The sequence below is a fragment of the Micromys minutus genome, assembly GCF_963924665.1.
Source record: "Micromys minutus genome assembly, chromosome: 29".
In the NCBI taxonomy this organism is placed as follows: Eukaryota; Metazoa; Chordata; class Mammalia; order Rodentia; family Muridae; genus Micromys; species Micromys minutus.
The window spans coordinates 27,623,097-27,647,563 of NC_137964.1; the positions used below are offsets into that span (position 1 = coordinate 27,623,097).

Genomic DNA, 24,467 nt, shown 5'->3' on the forward strand with positions numbered 1-24,467 from the left:
CCACATGAACCACACCCAACGACAATTTCCGCCTGTCCTAAAACTGTCTGGGGACTGTCCCTTCCCTACATGGTAGACTCAAGCGGTTTTGATCAGCCTTTTTTCTTGCCTGGTCCTGTTTCCAGGGATAGCCAAGGGTGTCAGCCAGCTTCCAGTTCAGTGAGTCCCCAGCGCTGTGCCGAGGCCGGGCTTTGGCCTGGCAGTCTGTCCGGAAGACATTCCTGAGCCTTCTGTTTGCTCAAGGGTTCCGGTTCGAGCTGAAAAATTCCTCCTGCTCACAGTCCTTTGGGATCTCCTAAGCCTCCTTTTAGAGAGAGTTAGTGAATCACCATCTCGATGGGCAGGGAGATAGCAACCTGTGGTAAGGATTCAGCCATCTGGTCACCTGCTGGGCCCAGACTTCCGTCATCTTCAGATCCTAGCTTAGTGCCTACAGGAGCAGGGATTTCTTAGGCCATGGCGGAAATGAACTGAGCTGAGTTCTGGCGCCTCGAAGCTGGTAGGTGTGGCTGACAAATGGCCCTTGTCAGAGGTGAATGACATCCTCCTGCCTTGTCTAGAACCAGTGGCTAGAGTCTCCTCTCTCCCAATAAATACGTCATGGTCCTGGAGGCCCCAGGCCCCAGTGTACCGTGGCTGCAAACCCTGGAGACCTTCATTTTACCTCAGTTCCCTCTGAAGATACCATCTTGAAACCTAAGCACCATATTCTGAAGCTCTGGGAGTCAACACTTCTACGTAGAGATTCATTTTACCATACGTTGACTTCATTTGATTTCGTGTGGGTGCATAGGTATGTGTGCATGTGTGGATGTCAGAGGACCCCCTGCGGGACTTGGTTCTGTCCACAGTGTGCGTCCCAGGAATCAAACTCTGGTCATCGGACTTGGTGGCCAGGACCTCTGCCCACTGGGCCATCTCCACAGCGCCGGGACTTTTTTTTTCATTGTTTTGTTGAGGGGGAGAGAGGGGTTTGAGACTGGGTCTGTCTGGGTTGCTAAGGCTGACTTGGGAACTCAGAATCCTCCTGCCTCCCTTGAGTTACAGGCCACCGCACCCGTCTCACGTGGCCTTTGAGGCCCACGGTGCTTATAACCTTTCCCCCAGTGTCCCCTGACTTCGTGTGGTGCCTTCAGTTTAGGAAATGCACGGCTTGGATATGTTGCTGTGTGGATTTTATATAAGACTCTAACATCTTTGGCTCTAAGGGTGCTGGTGAGATGCTGCTGAGAGACTCACAGGCTGACGATAAAGGAGGTCATTAGGGGTGAGGTATTTAAAACTTGGAGATGAGGGAGAACCTTAAAAAGGGTCCTGGGGCTGATGGGTGGCAGGGTGGTTAGAGGCAACTAATAATCTGCATGGGTTCGGGGCGGTGACCTTGGCTATGTGTGCATGCCAGTCCATACGGTGGGCATGCCCAACAGGTCCTGGCAGTTCACACTAGGATTTGCCCCTTCACACTAGGATTTGTCCCCCGCCCCCTTAGCCCACAAATGCTTTTTTTTTTTTTTTTTTTTTTTTTTTTTTTTTTTTGGTGAGGAGCAGATTAGAGATGTAAGAATGGTTGTACCTCCATCTTCTGTCTGCTTTGGTATGACACTGCTGTTGTTTTGAGGTGACAAGATGGTTGGGGATGGGGCCTAAGGGGACAGAGCAGAGAGTCTTGATATTCAGGATACTGTGCCATATCTATAGGGAGGGCCACTGTCCCCACAGGGGCCTGTGTGTGACACTCAGGCTCCTCGCCAGCTGGCCCCAGGTACCATTCTAGATGACCAGAGCTGCTGGCCTCTAGTGGATGTGGCCAAGAGAAGCTGGGATGGAGTCCCGGGACTGTCTGAAGGACGGTCAGCTCAACAGTTCCGTGCTGCAGTCTCCCTGTATAGCGCTTGGACCCAATGTTCCAGCATGCTTGTCAAAGAGGCAAGGACCCCCAAGGGTCCTGTGTGGTGGGGTGGCTGTATGGGTTCTGGAGTCAAGTCCCAGGCCTCCATTCCAAGCTGAGTATGTAACTAACTTCTACAGCATCCTAGTAGTAGGGCAGGGATCTTAGAGTCCCCCAGCCAGGAAGGCAGGGACTTGGTGACATGCTGCAGGTCACATGGTCTGTGCGGGGCCAGCCATGACATAGGTAGGTGATGAGGCCACAGACAGGGCTCTTCCTTGAACGTCTGGAGTGTCTGAGAGGAGAACCCTTTATCTCCTCACTCCCATCCCAGCAAGCACCTACCCCCACACAAGGACGCCAAGAGACAGTGTAGCGGTTGGAAACCAAGAACAATTAAGTTTCCCCAACCTCCCACTTGTCCCGGCCACCTGGCCCTGCTGGAGTCATTCCTCTGGCTTTTATGGGGCTTTACCAAGGCAGAATGCCAGGTGTCACCAGATTGCTGGTGCTACCAATTAAAACGAGGGAGCACCCGGCATGCTGAGATGGAGCCTCATAATGTAGACTCTAAGCCTTCCACTTCCTGGTCCTCTGCATCTTCATGGCGGGATCCTGTCTGTTGCCTTGGGGGCCCCCTGCCAGGAAATGCCATCTCTTCCTCTGCACAGAGAAAGCCACTGCATCTAAATGGCCAGCACAGCAGCTGGGTGCGGGCTGGCGCCTGCTGCCCTGTTCCACCAACCACCCGAAGGAGGTCTGAGATCACATGTGCTCTGGAAGTATTTTATGAACCAGAACAGTTGACTTCCCAGCCTCCAAGTCAGGGAGGGGAGGGATATAGGAGCAGCTGGAGGATTTACAGTGCCGTTGATATGGTGGTTTCTGGCCACAGTGCCTCCTGGGACTGTCTTGAGTAACAGCATGAGGCCCCTGGAGGAAACCCCACACAATACTCTTACAGAAAGGAACCAAGACTGAAGCCAGAAGCATTGGGACCCGTCATGCTCAGGGACCTGAGGGGTAGGTAGCTCTTCCTTCTGATCTTGGCTGAGCTGATTCCCTGATGTGACCATTCTCTGGTTCAGACTCCTCTCTCTTGCTGCCAAGTCAGTCTGAGTGAGAAAGTTCACCGAAAAGTCGTGGTGAGCTGCCACTGTGAGGCGGCACCTGGACGGCTGTGAGCATGTCCCCTGTGGCACTGTGACCCTGCAGACATCTAGGTCAGGGCTTTCAAGATCCTCCCACTGAGAGGAATCTGAGGTTTTCAGAGGTCGAAACCTGTCCCGTGTTATAAAGGTGCTCTGGCACACTTGGATCCAATAATCCTACTGGGGTCTCACCCCTGTCCTCCCCAAGTTGGTTTCTAGCTTCGGTTTTCCAAAGTGTGTGCTGTTCCACGGTACTGGCTGGCATCCAAGGCGGTATTCCATGTTGTCTGAATGGCCACTCTGGTGGTGTTTTATTGTCTGAATGGCCACCCTGGTGGTGTTTTGTTGTACAGTGTCTGTGGAATCACCCGGTGCCGAGACAGAGGGCTAAGGGAAAACCCCAGCTTCCTTCTGTGAGCCAGGGCTTCTTTCTCCATGGGTCCTCGCCCACCTGCCTCCACCACCATCCCCTTATGCCAGGCTCCACGCTAGAGCCTCTGGGTTTGTTTTGGCTATGAAAATAAGGTGTGTCGGGAACCAAGATTAAGGACCAGGAAAGGAAGGACCAGGTAGGATGCACTTGGAGTAGTGTGGGTGTGGGGTGTGTGTGTGGGGGGGGTTGCCATAGGCCATGTGGAGCTCAGATGTTGGATCCCTGTGACAAGCAACCAATATGGAGATGGGTTGGGAGATGCCCCAGTCTGGGGGCCGCTGGTGGTTGTGTCTTTGGTTCCTGAGACCGTCTTCTCTTGACCCTGTTTGCTTTCTGTCAGAGTGTGTAGCTGGTATTGGAAGTCTTGGGCCAGGCGTAGTTGTGTGTATAATCCAGGACCCAGAAGGCTAAGGCAGGTGGATCATTAGGTCAAACACAGAAAGTGTAGTTCTGAACTCTCGAGGCTTTGGTGATTGAAGAAGCACCTTGGACATGCTGGTGTGTGTGTGTGTGTGTGTGTGTGTGTGTGTGTGTGTGTGCGCGCACACGCGCTCCGCAGGGGTAGCTGCCACCCTGCTCTGTCCAGTGTCAGAGCCAGCTAAGGATGCTTTAACACCGGCTGGGCTGCGTCCTCATGCCAGCTGGCTCACTTCTGCACATCAGGTCAAGGAAAATAATGCCCACGTGGCCAGCCACCTGTCCTGGTCTGAGGTCACCTCCCCTGGGTATCATTCAGCAAGCTTCAGAACCAGTTGAGACAGGCTTAGCCTGTCGGGCGGGAAATGGAGAGGGCAGAGGGACCAGTTTCTGGCCTGCCTGGTTTCAGGCCATCTTCGTTCTTCACCAGGTTTTGTTTTCTGTGCTCCAACCCCAAACCCCTTGTATGCCACAGGGTGCTGCACTGAGCCACACCCCTCTTTCTGTGACTTGCCTTAGATGGTAATGAGGGTTTATTTATTATCTACCTTTATTTATGTATTTATTTATTGACAGTGCTGGGAATTATAGCCACAACCATGCTAATTGAGGACTTTGCAGCTGAGCTACACCCTGTCTAAAGGCGTTTATGTGTGTGTGTGTGTTCTGTCTATGACTTTGGGATCTATAATGAAGATCCGAGGAGGAGTTACAGGTTTAAACTAATAATTGTGTTGGAGTTAGAGAGTGTGGTTAGAAGCTCTGGTTGCTCTGGCAGAGGACCTGAGGTTCTGTTCCCACATTAGGCGGATCACAGCCACTTGTAACTACAGGTCCAGGGTGAAATGGCGCCCTCTTTTGGCCTCCACGGGTTCCTGCACTCACATGGTGCTTATACATACACACGCACAAGTAAAAATAAATATTTTTTAAAAGTTTTTTTTTTAAAGTAACAATTTGCTGTCTTGCCCCTTTTAAAACCTTTGCTATCTTCGTTAGCTAAGAAGGTGGCACTTTCTAATGGCCAGCTCGTTTGTCTTTAGGACAGCACCCTGGTAGCTGCAGGAAATGGCTTGTGGAGGTGTTGACAGGCTATCAGGGAGCATGTAGTGTACCCATTTTGTTGTGTGTCACTTTACTAGAGGTTTGCCAGAAGGGGGTCGTGACCCACAGGTTGAGAATCGCCACCCTAGAGATTTAAGGTGGAGTGCATTTAAAGGGATGGTGACCAGGAAGGGAAAGTCTGTCCCTGGAGAAGGAGGCAGGGAGAGCTGCGCCATTGTGGGTGAACGGCACAGCACTGTTTTCACTACAGGGTGGGGTGGGCAGCCAGCATTCTGAGGGTGCCTTGCCTCCACCCCAGGCCTGTGCTAAGATGTGAGAGAGCACCAGAGGGATGGAGAAGGCCACAGATGCCCCAAGCAGGGGCTACTGTCATGCTGCAGGGCTCTGAAGACGCGCCCCATCTGCCTCCGGAAAGGACCAGGCGGGGACCGGGGGCGTGGTGGAGCATGTACAAGGACATGGGTTCAATCCCAGCCAGCCACAAAAGGGAAAGGGAGCAGGGGAGGAGGAAGTGACAACATGGCAGCGGTCCAGGACACCACCGTGCCCATTTGGTTGGGGTCGGTGTTTAGGGGGCACCTGGGTAGTCAAGTAGGCATTGTGTTTGTTCTGGCCTCAGCCTTACCTTCTGAAACCTGTTTCCCACATCTCGTGTGTGCCTGGTGCCTTAGGCACAGCGTTTATAGCCCTTGCAGTGAGTTCTGATTGTCCCTCTGGTAGGAGACGTTAGAGCACGGGAAGACATCACTTAGTTAGAGAGGGCCAGATCCATTCATGTGGGTGCGCGAGGTGGGGCTTCTCAAACTTTCTATTTACAACCCCTTCTTTTTAAAAAAAATTTTAAAGATTTATTTATTTTATGTATATGAGTACACTGTAGCTGTCTTCAGACACACCAGAAGAGAGCATCAGATCCCATTACAGATGGCTGTGAGCCACCATGTGGTTGCTGGGAATTGAGCTCAGGACCTCTTTGCTCTTAACCACTGAGCCATCTCTCCAGCCGCCTTACAAACCCTTCTTTACAACATTTTTAGGCATTTATTCACTGTGTGTGTGTGCACATGTGCACGCACACACGCCTGTGGCAGAGGATGACTTAGGGGAGTCAGTTCTCTCCTGCCAACACGTGGGTCGTGAGCATCAAACACAGGCTGTCAGGGTCTGAAGGCAAGGGCTTTATCTACTGGGTCATCACGGTGGCCCAAGAAAATTTGTTTTAAAACAATCCTTTGGTATGCATAATTTTGCCATTTATTAAAGATGAAGGCAGATCTGCATCCCAAGTAAGACTGATTTGATGGTTTCCTTCTACAGGCAGAATGAAATCTTGGCTGAGTACTTGACATTGAAGGATACAGGGACTCCGTTTCCGAGAGCTGATCAATATGTAGAGTGGTAGTCAATACAAAGACACTGCTTTGTATAAATACTTCGTGCACAGAGGCAGGAGCAAGCTTAGGTTCCTCTCAAATGGTTGACAATCTCTGTCCTAATCCTAAACCGGAATTGATTTAAGTGACTTTTTTTTTTACTTCTTTAAATCTAAGAAACCCAAGTTAGCAACCCAAACGTCAACATTTAAAAATGAACGTTCTGACAGTACAGTCCAAAGAGATATGTTGGCGAATAGCAACAGGAAAAGAAGTTAGAGTCTTTGTTTTTCATAACTAGAACCCTGTATTCCCTTAGGTCACCTCCAGTTTTTAAAAGTGGGATGAGGGAAGGGTAGGGGTCAAGGCTGGGATGAGGGGTCGGGCCTCTCTGGCAGGGGTACAACCTAGACAGGAAGTGTGGTGTGGCTTTTGGGACAGGATGGAGATGGGTGTAGTAAGGTCAGAGGGCGTAGGTTGTGGGTTGAGCCTGGGCTCTAGGGTCACATCAGCTGAGTGTGAACCCAAGCGCCTGGCCAGCACATCCCTCAGCTTGGGTCCCCTCATTCAGAAAGAGAAAGGATAGAGGAAAGAGAGATTTTCTTGTTTCTTCTTTGAGCATAACTACTAACAAACCAGCTCCAACCCCCTCGAATGACCAGCAACCCACCCTGCCTATTAGGGGCCCTAGCATTTACAGACCCTCCTGAAAGTTCCCAGAATTCCAAAGGTCACACAATTGCAGAAACTGTCTGCAGCAGGTACAACCATGCCTCTGCTAGAGCATGAGGCAAATCACGGTGGCTACTGCCGACCATCCGAAGCAGCCCTCTATCCACACATCTAGGATTAAAACAGAAACATATTCTTATAAATATTTCTGTGTTTTTTTTTTTAAAGAAATCAGAGTTTCAGAATTCTCACTACAATGTGGGAGGAAGGCTTCCACCTCAGACAGGCATCAAGCCTCAGGGGCCTTTTCTGAGTTCAAGGCCGACCTGGGTTATTGCACTGTGACCTTATCTCAGAACAAACAAAAGAGAGGAGAGAAGTTGATGTTAGCAGATAAGAGGAGATGCCTGAATCCTGAGTGAGTCCAGAAAGGTAGATTCTCAACCTAGAGAAGAAGCTGGCTGGAGGGGCAGCCTCCTGACTAGTTCAAGCTTCAGGCTGGCTGGCAGCAAGGGGCAGAATGTCGTTGACAGCCCAGAAGACTGGAAGCCAAGTTCCCAGCCGTGTGCCCACCTGAGTTAGATAAGGAGGATTTTTGTTTTGTTTTGTTTCTTAAGATTTATTTATTATACACACTATATCTGTCTTCAGACACACCAGAAGAGGGCATCAGATCCATTACAGATGGTTGTGAGTCACCATGTGGTTGCTGGGATTTGAACTTGACCTCTGGAAGAGCAGTCAGTGCTCTTAGCCGCTGAGCCGTCTCTTCAGTCCAGGGGGATTGTTTTAATTACTAAGTGTGTTGGTAGTCTTTCACAGACCATACAGAGCGACACTAGGCCTCAGCTAACAATAAATAGTATACTTTTTTGGGGGGAGAGGATGACTTGTAGCTCAGGCTGGCCTCAAACCCCCTGTGTAACTAAGAATGATCTTGAATTTCTGATCCTTCTGCCTCCACCTCCTGAGTGTGTGGGAGCACAAGTGTGTGTTCCAAACCCAGCTGATTAAGTTTGGCTTGTTTTTTTTCTTGAAGTTATGGGTGGAAAAGTTTCTGAGTCTGGTTGTTGACAGCCTGCTTATCTTATCTGCTGCTCATGAACTAAATCTATACAATTAATATAAGCTGACTCTAAAAAATAGTAGATTCTGGTCAGCAAGATGGCTCAGTAGGTAAAGGGGCTTGCTACACAAGCCCGGTGACCTGGGTTCAATTCCCGGAGCCTGCATAAAGGAGAGAGAGAGAGAGAGAGAGAGAGAGAGAGAGAGAGAGAGAGAGAGAGAGAGAATATGAGCAACGGCTTCACAGTGTTGTTCTCAGACACAGTGTATGGTACACACCCACCCCACCCCGTACAATAATGAATACTGGTTTTTAAAAATGACAAAAATGCCGTGTGACTTTTTAGCACCAACACCTTACTTCTGTGGACCCTGCCTTGCTAGTCTATTCAAGTCTTTGTATGGTAGTCTTTGTTTGTAGCTCAACTGGTAGACAATTGGCAGACGGTCCTGTCCCCAGCATGCCATAAACCAGAAAGTGCAGGTCTGTGAGCCCAGCAGCACTCAAGAGGCAGAGGCAGGAGGCTTGTAGAGTTCAAGATAAGCCAGGGCCCCTGGGTCATGTTTTCATGGAGAGTGAGACAAGTATTCCATTGTTTGCTGGTGTGTGCACCTGTGTGTGTTCCCGTGTGTGTACATATGGGGGTGGGTACCTCCAAAGGCCAGAAGAGGTCTTCGGATCCTCTGTAGCTGGCCTTACAGCTGTGAACTGCCTCACCCCAGCGCTGGGCGTTGAACTCCGGTCCTCTGCAAGAACAGCAAATGCTTTAAGCACTGAACCATCTGTCCAGCCCCATTTTTGCTTTCTTTTTTAGAAATTGCTTTTATTGATTGACTTTTTTATTATGTATTTGTGTGTGTGTGTGTGTGTGTGTGTGCGCGCACACGCGCTCGCGTGTGTGTGCATGCATATGTATGGCTGCGCTAGGGCTCACATGAGGGGACCACAGGACAGCTTGTGGGTGTCACTTCTCCTCTTCCACCTGTGGGCCCCAGAGATGGAACTCAGCCTGTCCGGTGTGCCCTTGGGCACCTGTGCCCAGTGAGCCATCTTGGAAGCCCCTTGTTTATTGTTTGTTTGTTTGTTTGTTTGTTTGAGACAGAGTTTCATGATGTAACTCTGACTGGCCTGGGGTTTGTAGACCAGGCTGGCCTCAAACTCAGAGAAATCCTCCTGTTTCAGCTTCCTAAGGATTAAAGACATGCGCTACCACACTCGGTGCAGCTTCATTTTTTTTTTTTTTTTGGTTTTTTGTTTGTTTGTTTTTGTTTTTTGTTTTTTTTTTTTTTGAGGCGGGGTTTCTCAACATTAGCCCAGGCTGGCCTAGAACTCTCTTCATTCCTCTTGTCTCCTCGTCCAGTTGCCCTGCCTCACTGACGATTTATTAGGCTGACACGAATGCTGCTCCACACCCACTTCCTGTTCCTTCACTGTCCCCATCTGGGGTTTATGTCTCTAGTGTTCTTCCTGTCCTAGAGGCCTGGCTCCTTTTCTTCCCAGCCTTGCCATGCTGGCATGGAGCCGATCCCAGATCCTGTCCACACCGGGCTCTACCCCACCACACAGTGGCCACCCACAGCCCAGTCCCCGGAGAACCCCGTTTGTTGTTATCTAATCTGGGTTCCCTCTGCAGAGGGGTGGAGTCCTAACAGTTGTGAGAAAATGGAATTTTGGCCGGCTGACAGGATGATTACCCCCTCCTCATTCACACAGCTCAGGCTGGGTTTGTCAATATATTCCAGTTGGTGACACCAGTTGGAACCGGCTGGCTGGGATGGGGTGGGGAGGTTGAGTGCTCCCTGGGTAGGTGACTGCTGTTTCTGAGCTGTTGGTCACACAGTTCTGGCTCTTCCTGGCTCTTCCTGGCCCTACAAGGCTTTACAAAGACAAGGCCAGGCCTTGCACACCTTCCCTGTGCACTTAATATTTGAAATGGACTCACAGTTTCACCAGCCCCTGGAGTCCCTGGGGTAAGGAGAAGATTCCCTCGAGTCCAGGTGACCACCGTAGAATAGTCTGGGTGAGGCCTACTTCCCTAGAGCAGCCTGCATTTGGAACATGAAGATCTCACTCAGCCTCCAGACTGCATGTACTGTAGATACAGCGTCAGCCTAGACTGCTTGGTGCCCCCCACCTTCCCACTGAGCTCCCCAACCCTGCCGTCTGGTGACCGCCTGCCATAGCTCAAAGCTCTCTTCCTCTGGCAGAATGCTACACATTTTTCTTTTCCCTTACCTCTTGTGGAAAAGTCAGCTGGGTGACAACTGAACTCGGCCCTAGCTAATGGCCTGGAGCTGCTCCAGGCCACCGGCTGCATCGGCTTGCACTTGTGGGGGGTCGACAGCAAACATTCTATCTCCTCTCTGTGGCTCTCGAGGGTCCCCTCTTCTCACGAGCTCGGCTGCTCACACTTGGCTGGCCTGCCTCCTCATTTGCAGGCGCGATCGTCGTTCGGACCCTGAAGCAGATCTGGAACCTCACCAAGATTTTATTAGTATTGAAGCCACTTGGTCCCTAGGCCAGTCGGTCATTTCAGTCTGTTACATGGTGGGTTTCTTCCCCTCATTTCTATTTGGAGACCGGACAGTGTCCCAGAATGTGGAGGGCAGCTGAACCTGGAGCAGAGGATGGCTTTGGAGAATTCTTAGGCTGTAGGAATCTGTGGTGGAGGGGTAGGGTTTTGGGACTGGCCACAGATAGTCAGGGATTTAATGTTTCTGCAGTTGCCCAGTCTGCTTCTTCAGCGCAAGAAAGAAGTTGGTGCACCAGCTGAACAACTTGGAACAAAGCTGTAAACGTGTGTGTGTGTGTGTGTGTGTGTGCGCGCGCGCTGAGCCTCAATTCTTCATCTGCGAGATGATCTCATGAACAGCTAAGTGAGAGTCCGTGTGGAGATTAAACGGATTAAATGGGAGATTCACTGTGTAATCCAGTCACAAGGGAAGGCGGGAGGGAAGGCCGGGCTTCAGAAGCTTAGTAACAAAGTGTCAAGGTTCCATCATCAACAAAGTAGCCACAATGTAGGTATTGCCCTCTTGAGTCCGGAGTCACAGGGGAAGCTTCCTCTCTGATCCCAGCTCTTCCTCATTCTGAATTCTGACTTCCTCTTAGGGAATGGGAGCTTCTTTTCTGACTCCCATTATCCCGGCTGAGCATCTGAGGATAGTTAACTTCCTTGGTTCCCCAATCCACCCTCCCTAGCCATGCCGCCCCCCTCCCCACCATGCCCTGGATAATCAGAGCTCCCTTCCAGGACTCCAGAGTGGGTTTCTTCATAATGTCTCAAGCTGTTGTCCTACTAGACAGAAAGGGAAACTGAGGCAAAAGGAAATAGTATTCAGCTCAGGCCTGCTCAACTGATCACCCAGGGTTTCAGCTCTCTGGGGTGCCCATTGCTCTCCAACATCTAGCTCTTTTAGGATTTAGACTTGCTCAGAATGTCACTTTCTCAAGGTGCCTGTACCAGGAAGTCCAGGAAGTCCCTGACTGCTGCTCTTCTGAACTGAGTGGCTTGCAGCAGCAGCAGCCCCAGATGCTGGGGGTGAAGGAAGCATTCACAGAGCTGGATCCAGGCAGCTTTCTTTGTGAGTGGCCCTGGTAGCCCCTGGGAAGGGACTATGTGGGTTTTGTCAGGGCACAGTTGAAGCTTTGGACTGGCTGAGTTTTGAGCCAGTCTGCCTTCTGAGCATGGGCTGTCTGCTGGCCTCTTTTTTTTTTTTTTTTTTTTTTTAAGATTTATTTATTATGTATAAGTACACTGTAGCTGTATTCAAAGAAACCAGAAGAGGGCATCGGATCCCATTACAGATGGTTGTGAGCCACCATGTGGTTGCTGGGATTTGAATTCAGGACCTCTGGAAGAGCAGTCAGTGCTCTTAACCATTGAGCCATCTCTCCAGCCCTGCTGGTCTCTTAAAGGGACCCAAAGAGCACACCTGTCCTATTTCCCGAGGTGTGCCTCACAGTATCCCAGGTGCTCTCAAGGTCAGGTGTCTGTATAGATACTGACATCGCCTATCAGAAGCATTGGTTGGATTAGTGTGCATGTGTGCACATGTATGTTTTGAGCCCTTACATGTTTGTGATATTTGTGATATTCTTAGCACTGGCTAGGCACTCACTAACAAGGGGTAGTGGTGGGCATAGAGACCCACTTTGGGGCACACCCCCAGGACTGGAGAGCAGGTGTTAACAGGCCCAGGCTGGACTTCAAAGTTCAGGACCGGAAGAAGATGGTGTCACGTATGGATTACTCTGGTGCGGCCGTAGCTTGACTCAGGCAGAGTGAGCACAGATGGGCTTGAATGAGATGTCCTCAGGTGGCTCACTGCTGCGTGGCCCGAGCCTTCCCTGGAAGCCAGTGGCCCAAGTCCGTATCTACCAATGCGCTTGTGCGCCACTCTCCCATCTCACAACCTTGGGCTGTCAGAAGCAGCAGAGGAGGGATGAGAACTCGGGCTCCATCTCTGACCTTGGGTCTCCTTTTTGCACAACAGCGCCCCCATTCTGTGGATGGTGGGGAAGCAGCAGCATCCAGCTCCTGAGCTGGGTTTTGGGTTATTTATTGTTCTGGAACTAACCCCTGGCGAGCCGAGCCCTGAGAGTGGGGCATGGTCCCAAGGGGCTCCAGTGTGAGTGGCTAGCTTCACTGTTGTCAGTCCCCTGCCTCCGCCTTACCTCTTCTCTGTGACTCTTTAAGCTTCTGGATTTTGGACCGGTCTGTGGCTTTGCAAACACACCTTGCTCGATGCTGGTTTGCTTCCCTCTCTTCTATTCCCCCTCCTCCGTTCTAGAGCAAGCTGCCTGTCGGGAGTTATAAGACATGGCTGGCGCCTCCTCTTGTGTGGTTTGGGGGTGTGCACCTCAGGCAGTACCACCTGCTGTGTAGGTGACAATGGGTGGCACTGTCGGTCTCCCCTCCCTGCAGCCCCTGCCTGCCCGCACCCCTCCCCCACTCCTTCTAGACTCCCTAGGCCAGCTGTTTCTGTCCTGCTCCCTCCTGCCCTCCCCTTCTTAAGTTTATTGCTTTCAACCTTCTGGCCCTTTGCCTGCCAAGTCCTGGGAGGGCAAAGCTGCACGGATGAATCCCTTTGGATTTGGCACTTCAATCCCAGTCAGGTGGTTGAAGACAGCTAGAGGTGGCAAACAGCTTTATCCTGACCGCTTCCGAGCCAGAATTTCTTCTATAACAGAGCTTGACCCAGGAGTCTCCCACAGAGCCTTCCTGGGACCAAGTAAGCTTTTGGCAGGACCGCCACTGGGTTAGTGCCAGCCATTGAACTAGGGAGGGCCCCTGGGCCCTAGAGGCCAGCCTGAGTATGCCTTCACTAGACAAGCTGATACTGGGGTCCACGCTCTACCCCACCTCGAAGCCAACTACCAGAAAGCAGAGGGTTGGACGAGGGCAGCGCGCCTCCTGGCTTCTCCGCACTTTGCTCGGTTTCTATCTGGGAGTCCTGGAAATGCCTTCTGCCCAGGAGCGGCGCGGCGCCATGGCCCCTGCGAACGCTCCAGGAACGCTTGCTCTGTTTTATTTCCCCCTCTATTCCTCAAGCTCTTGCCCATGGAGTGTGACTCTCAGTGACAACTGGCAGGCAGTTGCGTGGCTGGCTGCTCATTGTCATTCTGGCCGGCTCCCGTTTCCGGAGGGCTCCGAGCGCTTTCTGGGTATTCGCATTCATTTCTGCTGCGTCCCAGAGCACAGCTGGCACGGGTCCCGGCGCAGGGCGGAGAAACTGAGGCTCCATGGAAGAGGGTTACCGTGTGTGGCAGGGGTATTTTTGCCATCGAAGAGGGGCACACATGCCTGGTGTGTTTTATTAAGAGTGGGTGAGGCTGGGAGGGCACCTTTGAAAGGAGAGAGTGTCACGGATTTCCAATACTAGTGTCTCGGGTCGAGCCAAGTGGGCTCGGTGCTGCCTTTTGGATCAGAGCTCCTGCCGGCAGCTCTCAGGCTTTTTCTACCCAAAACTGCCTCTCCAGGCCTCGAGGCCAACCGGGGCTGACCTGCCTGCTGGATGTGTGGAGGCAGAGCAGCCCCTCTTTCCTGCCCACCCTCTCCCTCATCTTTCTCCCTCCCTCGCCTCTCTTCCCCGGCTTTATGGCTGGCATATGGAAGCCATTTCTATTTATCCACAGCACCAGGAGGCTGCTTCTTGCTGTGCTCCAGCGAGCGGAATCCTCGGATTCCCCGCAGGGCCATTTCAGAGGCTGCCTGCGAAGCAGCCAGCTGTTTGCGGGGAGCGCCTGGGCCCGTTACATCAGCGTAGAGGCGGCATGGCCATCTGCGCGCGTGGGTCATCCAGGGCTGTCTGAGTCTCAGGGTTGGAGGCGGTGCGTGTTCCGCCCACGTCTGGGTAGTTGTTTTCTGGCCTATTGCTTTCCAATCCCCCTCTCTGTTCTCCGATAACGTTGTGTTCTTGTCTCTGGGCCCGTGGCCAGGGTTTAAGGATGGAGTTCCGGGGCACGGACCATACAGATCTTTAGAGGTCTTCATGTCTGTCTGCTCAGCCTGAATTTCCAACGAGTCCCGCCCAGGGCACCGGCAGCACTGAACACACTGTGTACCTCTAGGGAACTTTCCCTCGGGCTCAGGGCGTCAACTTCCTGGTGGCCGAATGCTCCCACCCATCCACCCAGCCACCTTCTCTGGTTTATTCCAAACGGTGGGTGCCAGAGCCAGGGAATCTGAGCTCCCACTGCCCACGAAGGCTGGTCCCTGCATCCCTGCGAATTTCTAACTGCCTCCCAGACAAGTGGAAATTCAGAGGCCAAGGTCAGCAGTTGTCTTGAGAAGGCTGGGGAAGGCTAGCTCTCTAGGACCGTTCTCTGATGATGTCATCCTGGCCCCTCCATCGTGTCTCTTGCGGTATGCCTTGCCCCCTGACCATGCTAGTCATCTGGAAGGTTCTTTCAGGTGTACCAGAAGTCCTGGGGGCTGATGGGGGTCTTTAAAAGTCTGGGTTGCAGAGGGCCTGTTGCAGCAGACCACAGTGAGAGTCTGTGATATTGTGTGAGCCCAGCTCTTTTACCTGAAGACCTGTCACCTGTTTCTCATGGGGGGGCTCTTCATGAGGAGGGTGGGCAGGCCCTTTCACCAGTGTGAGGGAGTGCCAGTGGTCACTGGGGCTGGGACTGTGCAGCCAGGGATTCTACAACAGATTCAGGGAGTCTGGCCTCAGTGGGATCAGGGGGTACATCATGTACTGTGGTGACACTCGGAAGAGTCACAGGGAGTTCTCCGTTTACTTCCAAACTGGGCCGAGCTCATCGGAGCCAGGCCCAGGGATCAGTTCCCCACCTGAATTTGCTGGCCACAGGGCCTACCCTCTGAGCTGTGACACATCCCTTCTGCCCTTCCATGGGGTTCTTAATTGTCCTTTCTCTGTGGAACACTGCCAAGCCCCTCCGCACAGCTCACACGAGGGACAATAGGCCCTTAGGAGCTGGAGCGACTCCAGCCTCAGAGCTAGGCAGACAGACGGGCTCAGGCAGGGGTTTGCAGCTTAGACTGCAAGGGGTTTTGGACCTGAAGCCACCAAAACCTCCACATGAAAGAACTGGGAGGGCTGGTGGCTCCCTGCCCAGCACTTATGACCTTTCTGTAATCCCTAAATATTCCTACCCAGCCACCTGCATGGCTGAAGGAGGCTTTGCGGAGTCACCTGTGGCTTCCTTGAAAAGCCCTTCAGTGACCCAGGTTACCCAGATCCTCTCAGGCCTGTCCCCGTGTGAGAGCCACTAACAAGTCCCAGGCCTTGCCAAGCTCCCTGTTGCATTCTCCAGGGCGAAGGGTTAAAAGCTTGGCGCACAGTTGTGGGAGGGAAAGTTCAGCCCCCCTACCCGGACACCAGAACCATGTTTTTCCTCTCTGTGCTTTCTGAAAGGTTTGTCCTGGATCACCTTTGTATAGATACTTTGCAACCAGTCTTTAAAAGAATACTGAGGGACCGTGGCGTACCCCTTAACACCCCTGGGTGCTGCCTAGTGCACTCTGGGTAAACGCTGCCTGGTTCTGTGCCCTCTGCTCTTGGTCACCTGTTGTTCTGAGGCTGTGGGAGTATGTGATCTTCAGGCAAGATCCTCTATTTTACATCAGTCCTGATAGATTTGTCGACTCTTTATACACTGGACTCACACACACACACACACACACACACACACACACACACAAACACACATATTCTGTGCTTTGGGGATACCACAGACACTATGACAAAGGCCCATGTTCCTATGGAGCTGACATTTGGCCAGGGGAACAGGGAAACACACCACTGATTGTGCATTCCCAGGACCATGTAGGGGTCAGAGGTCAGGGACAGACAGTCATGGGATTAACAGAGGAGCCAAGGGCAGTCTCTCCCGAGACAGCGTGAGGATGGCAAGTTGACCGCTTAAAGGTCCCTTAGGCAGAAAAATTCCAGAATAACTAGGGGCCAGGATAGTGGTGGAGAAGACGTAAAAGGGATAAGAAGACATGACAAATGGCCTTTTTAATTGGAGTGTGTGTTGAGAGTAAATGCTTACGGTTTCCCAGGGAGGCAGACACTGTATTTCTGAAGCAGAAGACTAATACCAACTGGCTTAGTGTTGTGTGAGTGTGTGTGTGTGTGTGTGTGTGTGTGTGTGTACGTGTTTATGTGTGTGTATGCGAGTGCTATGCATGTGGTGGTGGTGGACTTTCATGCCTATGTATTTATGTAGAGGCCAGAGATTGCATTCCAATGTCCTATTTGAGATATTGAGTCTCTCACTGAACCTGATGCTCACATTTTCAGCTAGACTGGTTGGCCAGGGAGCCCCCAGGGCTCACCCGACTCCCCCCGCCTCAGTGCTGGTGTTATAGCCCCACCACGTGCAGCTCTGGGGGTCTTGGTGTTTATCCTGCAAGCGCCTTCTCAGCTGAGCTGTCTCCCTGGCCCTATCTGGTGCTTGTTGGCTGTGGCCAGATGGGGGGAGGGTTTGAAGCAGGAAATCTGCGTGTAATCATTTTGATCCTAGGGGCGGGGCCTGTCAACTTCCTGAGGCGCCCTGGGCCTGTGCTGATTCAGCTGTTGCCTGTACAGTCACAAGCCGAGAGGTACACTCTCAGCACCCCCAGCCTGCCTCCACACAGAGGACCCATTCCTGCGCTCCCCGGGCACACCCCAAGAACCCAGTCATCCATCCTCTGCGTCCAGACAAAGTTACTCACATCTGGGCTCAGTAAAGTGCCTGGTGCACAAGCCAGGCCCTGTGTTAGTACAGGCTAGACTGGCTGGTGGGCTGTGGTTCAGGCTCACGTGTGCTATCACTGTTACGGTTCTCTTGGAGCCGAGCAGCTAGGCAGTGTGGTTGGCAGGCCTCTGCCCCGGGCACAGACCGAGAGCTGCTCACCCCTCAGAGCAGTCCCTGAGTGTGGGGGTTGTTTCCTGGGCCACCCGCATCTGCCTGCTTTGTTGGTTGGTTGGTTTGGGGGGTTGTTGTTGATGGTGGTGGTTTTATGAAGCTCAGGCAGCTGGTAGGAGTCGAGAAGGATTATTACTAGGAATTTGTTTGGTGGATTTTTCTTCTTCTTTTGGAGGCAGGGTCTCACTGTAACCCAAGCTTGTTAAGGGTCTTCCTGCCCCAGTCCCCAAGGCTCTGGGATTGCATCGGGCCAGCCACCGTGCCTGGCCTAGTTTATGCTTCAGAAGTTACACTTGTGACCGGTCACCTGACTCCTAAGGAATGAACACACACTCCACGGCCTGGCCCTCGGAGGCTACACCGGAGTCAGTGTCACTGGAAGTCGGGACAGACACTGGATCCCCGGGGCACAGTTACAGGACGGCACATACTTGGTGACCCAGAACTGACATACTTACCACACAGCGAGAATGCATTTCAGTGATGAAGGGGAGGAGGCAGGTGGATGCGCAGATTGGATGGAGGATACTCCTCTAACAGAAAGAAAGTTCTAAGACGTGCAGGGTCATCGGGCAGGGCGGCGGCTGAGTGAGTCTCTGCGGCCGGACGGAGGCAGGGGAAGCCTTGGCTCTCTCACCCTTCCATTTAGTTTTATGTATGTATTTATCTATTTTAGGTCTTTCAAGGCAGGGTTTCTCTATGTAGCCCAGGCGCTCCTGGAACTCACTCTGTAGACCAGGCTGGCCTTGAATTCAAAGATCTGACTGCTTCTGTCTCCTGAGTGCTGGGATTAAAGGTGTGCACCACCACCTCCACCTGACCTTTTTTTTCCCCATCTTTTTAATTTAGTTTTTATGGTCCTGGGGGTTGACTGTGGGCCTTGTGCACACTAAGCTAGTAAGTACTCTCCCGCTCAGCTGTGCTTCTGGCCTACTTACTTTTAACTTCCTTGTTTGAGACAGCATCTTGCTATGTCTGACCCACTTTTGCTTTTGACATATCTATCCATCCATCCATCCATCCATCCATCATCCATCCATCCATCCATCCATCCATCCATCTACCCATCCATCCATCCATCCATCCATCCATCCATCCATCCATCCATCCATCCATCTACCCATCCATCTAAGGAGACAGAGTCTTGTTATAGGCCTGGCTGATCAGACCTTGCTGTGTAGACCAGACTAGCCTTGACCTTAGAAGGCTTCACCTGCCTCCACCTCTTAAGGTTATGACTAAAAGCATTTGCCATGAGACTTGGCTCATTTTAAAACTCCTAACACATGCTTATTTACCGTGTCCGTTTGTACGTCCCGCACGTATGGAAGTTAGAGTCGAATGTGGGGATCACCTCTCAGCTTCAACCATGGTGGGTCCTGGGGATCAAACTCAGGTCATCAAGCTTGGCAGCCTTAACCTAACCCTCCGCCCATCTCTCCAGTGGGTCCTACGTTTTATTCTGCGGCAGAGATTTCAGGTCTGGGCTGTAACCCAGACAGGCTCTGAGTTTGCAGACCTCAGGCCTCTCACAAAGGCGGAACTTTTTTATTTTTTTAAGATTTATGTATTTATTATATATGTACACTGTAAGCTGTCTTCAGACACACCAGAAGAGGGCATCAGATCCCATTACAGATGGTTGTGAGCCACCATGTGGTTGCTGGGAATTGAACTCAGGACCTCTGAAAGAGCAGTCGGTGCTCTTAACCGCTGAGCCCTCTCTCCAGCCCTTAACTTCTTGATTTAGCTGCTGTTTTCACAGGTGTGCACCACACAGCTGCTTCCCACCAGCCATGCAAATAACAGTACCTAAACATCCGGGTTCCTCCTGTTGAAGCCTCGTTTGCTGTGGGTTGCAGGGAACCAGACTGTCATAGATTAATTTTCTTCTCAGTAAATTAACCACATGGGACTCACTGCCCCGTGTTCAAATTCACCAAGGGAGATCAGGAGAGACTGCGGCTTGTGACAAGCCAGGCTAATGAGCTTTTTTTGACCCTAGCTCCTCTTTCCCAGCTGACCCAGGACAAGTGCCAGACTCAGCTCCAGTTGGCTGGCTCCAGTTCTCACTGTGATCCCTGGCTCTCCTGGCAAGCCCGGGTCAGCTGCCTGTGAGCCAGAGCTGCCTCTCTCCAAGCCAAACACTGTGGCCGAGGGTGGGAGAGGGCAGGGTTCTGGGAGAGGTGAGCAAGGGTGGGAGGAAAGCAACAGATGGTCCTGTCCCTGCCCTCTCTCCTCCTGGGGGAGGGGGAAGGGAGGGGAGTGGACTCCCTACGGTTAAATGTTTGACGAAGCCAGATCTCCACAAGCTTCCAGAAGTCAAAAGTCTAAGCAGCGGAGCCCTGCTTTCTTCTGCCTGTCCTCCGTCCTCATAGACAGATTCCTTCTTGTTTTTCTTCCTGGGTTTCTTTTCTAAATATATATAGACATGTGTAGGTTTAGCCGTTCCCTCCTCAACTCCCCCGGGTCGTCTGTGCTTCTTCTTCTTAAGAGAATTACATGTATTTGTTTATTGAAGGGGTTGGCATGTCTATATGCCCCTCCTCTCACCATGGGAGTCCCAGGGACTAACTTCAGGTCTTGGTGACAAGCACCTTTATCTGCTGAGCCACCTTGCTGGCATAGGTTTTTTTTTTTTTTTTTTTTTTTTTTTTTTCTTATTTAAGAGAAAGTGTTTTTGACCAGCCACCCTAATGCTTGTTGCTAGCAGTCCAGGTTGGCACACTGACAGACGGACCACAGACCGGGCTTTCTCACGCTGAAGCGGTTCTGTGTCATCTTAAGCCCGGCCTCTGTCTTAGTCAGTGTCCTATTGCAGGACCAAGGCAACTCTCCTAAAGGACAACACTTACTTGGGGCTGGCTCACAGTTTCGGAGGCTTAGTTCATTATCATCATGGCAGGAAGTACAGTGGCAGGAAGCAGCCATGGTACCGAGAGTTCTACATCTTGATCCACAGGCAACTGGAGACTGTGCTGCACTGGGTGTAGCTTGAGCATAGGAGATCTCATAGCCCGCCCCCACAGTGACACACTTTCTCTAAGAAGGCCACACCACCTACTGGTGCCACTCCCTGAGCCAAGGATTGGAATACATGATTGTATGGGGTCCATTCCTATTCAAACCACTACAGCTTCTGAGTTTCTCTCCTCTTCTAACACAGATGGGGGCAGCCACGGCGTCCACAACTCCCAGGTGCCCAGCCTGGTCTCTGGAGCCGACAGATCTCCCTCTAGTCCGCCTGGACACAACTGGGAGATGAATTATCAGGAGGCTGCAATCTACCTCCAGGTAAGTGATTCTGGGTTAGTGCCTGGGGGTGGGCATTGGAAGCCAGAAGGAGGGGGAGGGGCGTGCTCAGCTCAGAAGCTCAGAGGAATGGCTGTGGTCTGCATGGTTGCTCTGCTCCAAATTAGGAGCAGGGGTCAGGAGGTGGAGAATAGGGGGTACGGGGGTGGGAAGCTCACTGGTTGTGCCATAGGAGCTTGTGTGCCCGGTCCTCCTCTGAGGCCCATTTGTGACTGTGTCTGCCCTAGGACCCCAGTCTGTCTCTTTTGTCTTCCAGGACCACACATACACACACACACACACACACACACACACACACACACACACACACACACACACACGGACCCAGCCCTTAGGGACCGTTTTGTCTGCCTTGTACTATAGCAAAGGGTGGTCCATGCAGTGCATGGTCTGGTCTTCTGTGTGCCTTGTTGCTGCTGTCTGGCCCGATAGTTCATGGTTGTTTTGGGGGAAGGGTTTTTGATTTTGTCTTTGGTTTTTGAGAAAGGGTCGCTTTATGTAGTCTAGAACTCAGAGATTCTCCTGCCTCTGCCTCCTGAGTGTTGGGATCAAAGGGATCCTGGTAGTGTTTAGGGATTTTTTTTTTTAAAGCAATACTTTTCTTTAAAACCATTACGTGTGTGTTAACCTAAGTTCAGACAGTCTCGGGCAACATAGTTTTCCCCTTTTGTTTAAGGAACCCGATCTCACCGCATAGCCCTGGCTGCCCAGAAACGTATTATGCAGATCTGGCTAACCTCAATCTCACAGAGCCCTGCCTGCCTCTGCCTCAGGAGTGCTGGGATTTCAAGTGTGCACAGAGTGCAACCGAGGCTTTACTGGGCAGGGCTGTGCTATAGGAGTGCTATAGTTTCCTCCCAAGTGAAACTGTCACTCAGCATCCGGTGGCCACTGCTTGGTGTGCCCGGTCGTCAGATTCCTGCCATAAGTTCCCCTTTCTTTGAACTCCTGGGAATTCCAGCCTTGTCCTGCGCTTTACTGTGCCCACCACAGAGAAGGCTGAGGAAGCCTGCCCCATACTGCTAGTTTGGCCTACGCGTAAGCTCTATACTTCAAGCCTAAGAATCCATCCCCTGTAAGGACCAGATAACTCCCCGAGCTCCCCTAGCCCTCCGGGTTCCGCAGACTTAAGCAGCGGTTGTTGAGTCATCAGAGCTGGGACTAACCTGTCTGCCGCCTGAACTGTGTCTTAGCCTCCGTGACCTGCCCCATGTTCTGCCCCACCGCCTCCCAAGCCCGGACCCTCCGTGCTCTCGAGCTCAGGATCCCCTGTCTTTGTAGGAAGGCCAGAACAACGACAAGTTCTTCACCCACCCCAAGGATGCCAGAGCGCTGGCGGCCTACCTCTTTGTCCACAACCACTTCTTCTACATGATGGAGCTGTTCACAGCCCTGCTTCTGCTGCTGCTGTCACTGTGCGAGTCACCCGCTGTCCCTGTGCTCAAGCTCCGCACTTACGTGAGTGCCGCGAGAAAGGACGCCCTGTCCGTGATTTCAGGGGACCTAACGCAGAACATTCTAGAAACACAGAGAGGATGCAGCTGCTCCCTGCTCGAAGCTGAAGGGGGTGCGCCTCTGTTTCCCAGTGATTCCGTGAACAGGCAGGCCTTTCAGAGCTCACTCAGAGGCCTGTCCCACTGGGCTACCCTGTGGTCAGGCCCGGGAGAGCCACAGCCCACGTGGGTGTAGGTGAAGGCCCACTGCGGGTCTTCCTGGGGCCATTGCCCTTCTATCCTATGGGGAAGCACTGTTAGAGTGTTGGGTGTTCATACGTTCTTCTTTTTAAAAGAAATTAGCTATTATTAGCGTGTGTGTGTCTGTCAGAGTGTCTGTGTGTCTGAGTGTGTTTGTGTGAGATGTGTGAGTTCGTGTGTGTCTCTGTGTATGAGTGTGTGTGTGTGTCTGTATCTATATGAGTGTCTGTATTTGTGAGTGTGTGTGTGAGGTGTCTATGAATGTCTGAGTGTATCTGTGTATGAGTGTGTATGTCTGTGTTGTCTGTGCTTTGAGTGTCTATGTTTGATTGTCTGTGTGTGTGTGTCTGTGTAAGTGTCTGTTTATCTGTGAGTGGGAATATCTGTGTGAATGCATTTGTATAGTGTGTCTGTGTCTCTGTGTATGTCTGTGCATATGTGTGAATATCTGTGTGTGTGTCTGTGTGAGTGTGTATACATGAGTGCACGTGTGTCTGGGTGTGGGTGTATATGTGAGTGTGTACCTGCACTCATACCATGACACATGTATGGGGACAACTGTGGAGCGGGTTCTCTGTCTGTCTGTTTCTGGGTGCAGGTGTCTACCCACTGAGCCATCTCCCCAGCCCTCAAAGCCGGCTTAGACTAGATGACAGTTACATTTGGTGCCTTTGCCTTCTTTTTGTTTTTAATCCCCCATTTTTGCTTCCCGAATGCCTTTTGTAGATTTTGTTTGTTGTATAAGTACCACACGGTTCTCCCCAGAACAAGACTTTTTTCCCCTCTCTTAAGGCCTCAGACTCCTTCCTAACTTTATACTATGTGGGTCTGCATTTTTATCTCTTGAATGTCAGGTTTATTCTTAGCCATCTGGGAAAAGCCTTGTGTCCAAGCCTTGTGTGTCATCTCTCTCTCTCTCTCTTTGGTGTGTGTGTGTGTGTGTGTGCGCGCACTTGAACACCTTGGGAGAAGTCCCAGGAGAGGGGAGGAGACATGCACGGCCTCCTTGAAGACACTTGTCACCTCTGTGGCTGCAGGTCCACGCCACCCTGGAGCTGTTCGCCCTCATGGTGGTGGTATTTGAACTCTGCATGAAATTGCGGTGGCTGGGCTTCCACACGTTCGTCAGGCACAAGCGCACCATGGTCAAGGTAACATATCAGTCCGTCCATCCCATTGCGGTGATTCCTCCCGGGTCCCTGTCACACCTTTGTCTATGGCTCCCTTTAAAAGTTCTTGTCCCCAGTGTGTGCTCGAGAGGACAGCCTGGTGAAGTGATTTGCATAGGCCAGGAACCTATAGGGTCACGTGCCCTGGCCTTCTTCTTCCACGTCCCCAATTGAGCAGAGATGGAATGAGCTGAGTTCTGAAGGGCTTCCTGGTGCCTGAGGTTGTCAGGAGAACATAGGTGGGCGCCCTGGGTGGCGCTTCACTGTAGAGAGGACCCGCACACCAGTTCATCCCCGGCCACGCATCTTTACTGGCCACAGGAGGACTCACTATCGCCATTGAGAGAGGCAGAAATGGAAGGAACCCTGCTGGTCCCTGTGGGCTGTGTGCATCTGTGTCTGCTCAGTATGTTAGAGGCTTGGTCAGGGAGCTAACCCTGTTCTGACCTGTCATCTCCAGACGTCAGTCTTGGTGGTGCAGTTCATTGAAGCCATCGTGGTGCTGGTACGGCAGACTTCCCACATGCGGGTGACCCGGGCACTCCGCTGCATTTTCCTGGTGGACTGTCGGTACTGCGGCGGCGTGCGACGGTAAGGCTTTACGTGTGCATGCCCACTCCTTGCTGTGGAAGGTGACTTTGGTCCTCCAGGTGATGTGGCCTCCTACCACCCCTTCCCTCTTCAGAGACTGTCACTTGGTGGAGGTGGCTGCACACACACACACACACACACACATTCGTGCACACACACACATGCATGCACTAAGCCTGGTGCCCTCCTGGGTCAGTAGGTCAAGTATACCAGATACATCTCCACTAGTGTGTCCCCTACCTCAAGGCA

General features: G+C 51.9%; 1 protein-coding gene across 2 annotated transcripts in view; it reads left to right on the forward strand.

The window, feature by feature from the left end:
• The window catches only part of TPCN1 (two pore segment channel 1), a 47,813-nt gene that overhangs the window by 5,705 nt on the left and 17,641 nt on the right, over positions 1–24,467 (forward strand). For both annotated transcript variants that reach the window (XM_080940844.1, XM_080940843.1), the window contains exons 3-6: positions 20,619–20,746; positions 22,046–22,222; positions 23,496–23,609; positions 24,088–24,218. In XM_080940844.1, coding sequence (XP_080796970.1) covers positions 20,619–20,746; positions 22,046–22,222; positions 23,496–23,609; positions 24,088–24,218 — 550 coding nt within the window. The remainder of the gene's footprint in view (positions 1–20,618; positions 20,747–22,045; positions 22,223–23,495; positions 23,610–24,087; positions 24,219–24,467) is intronic.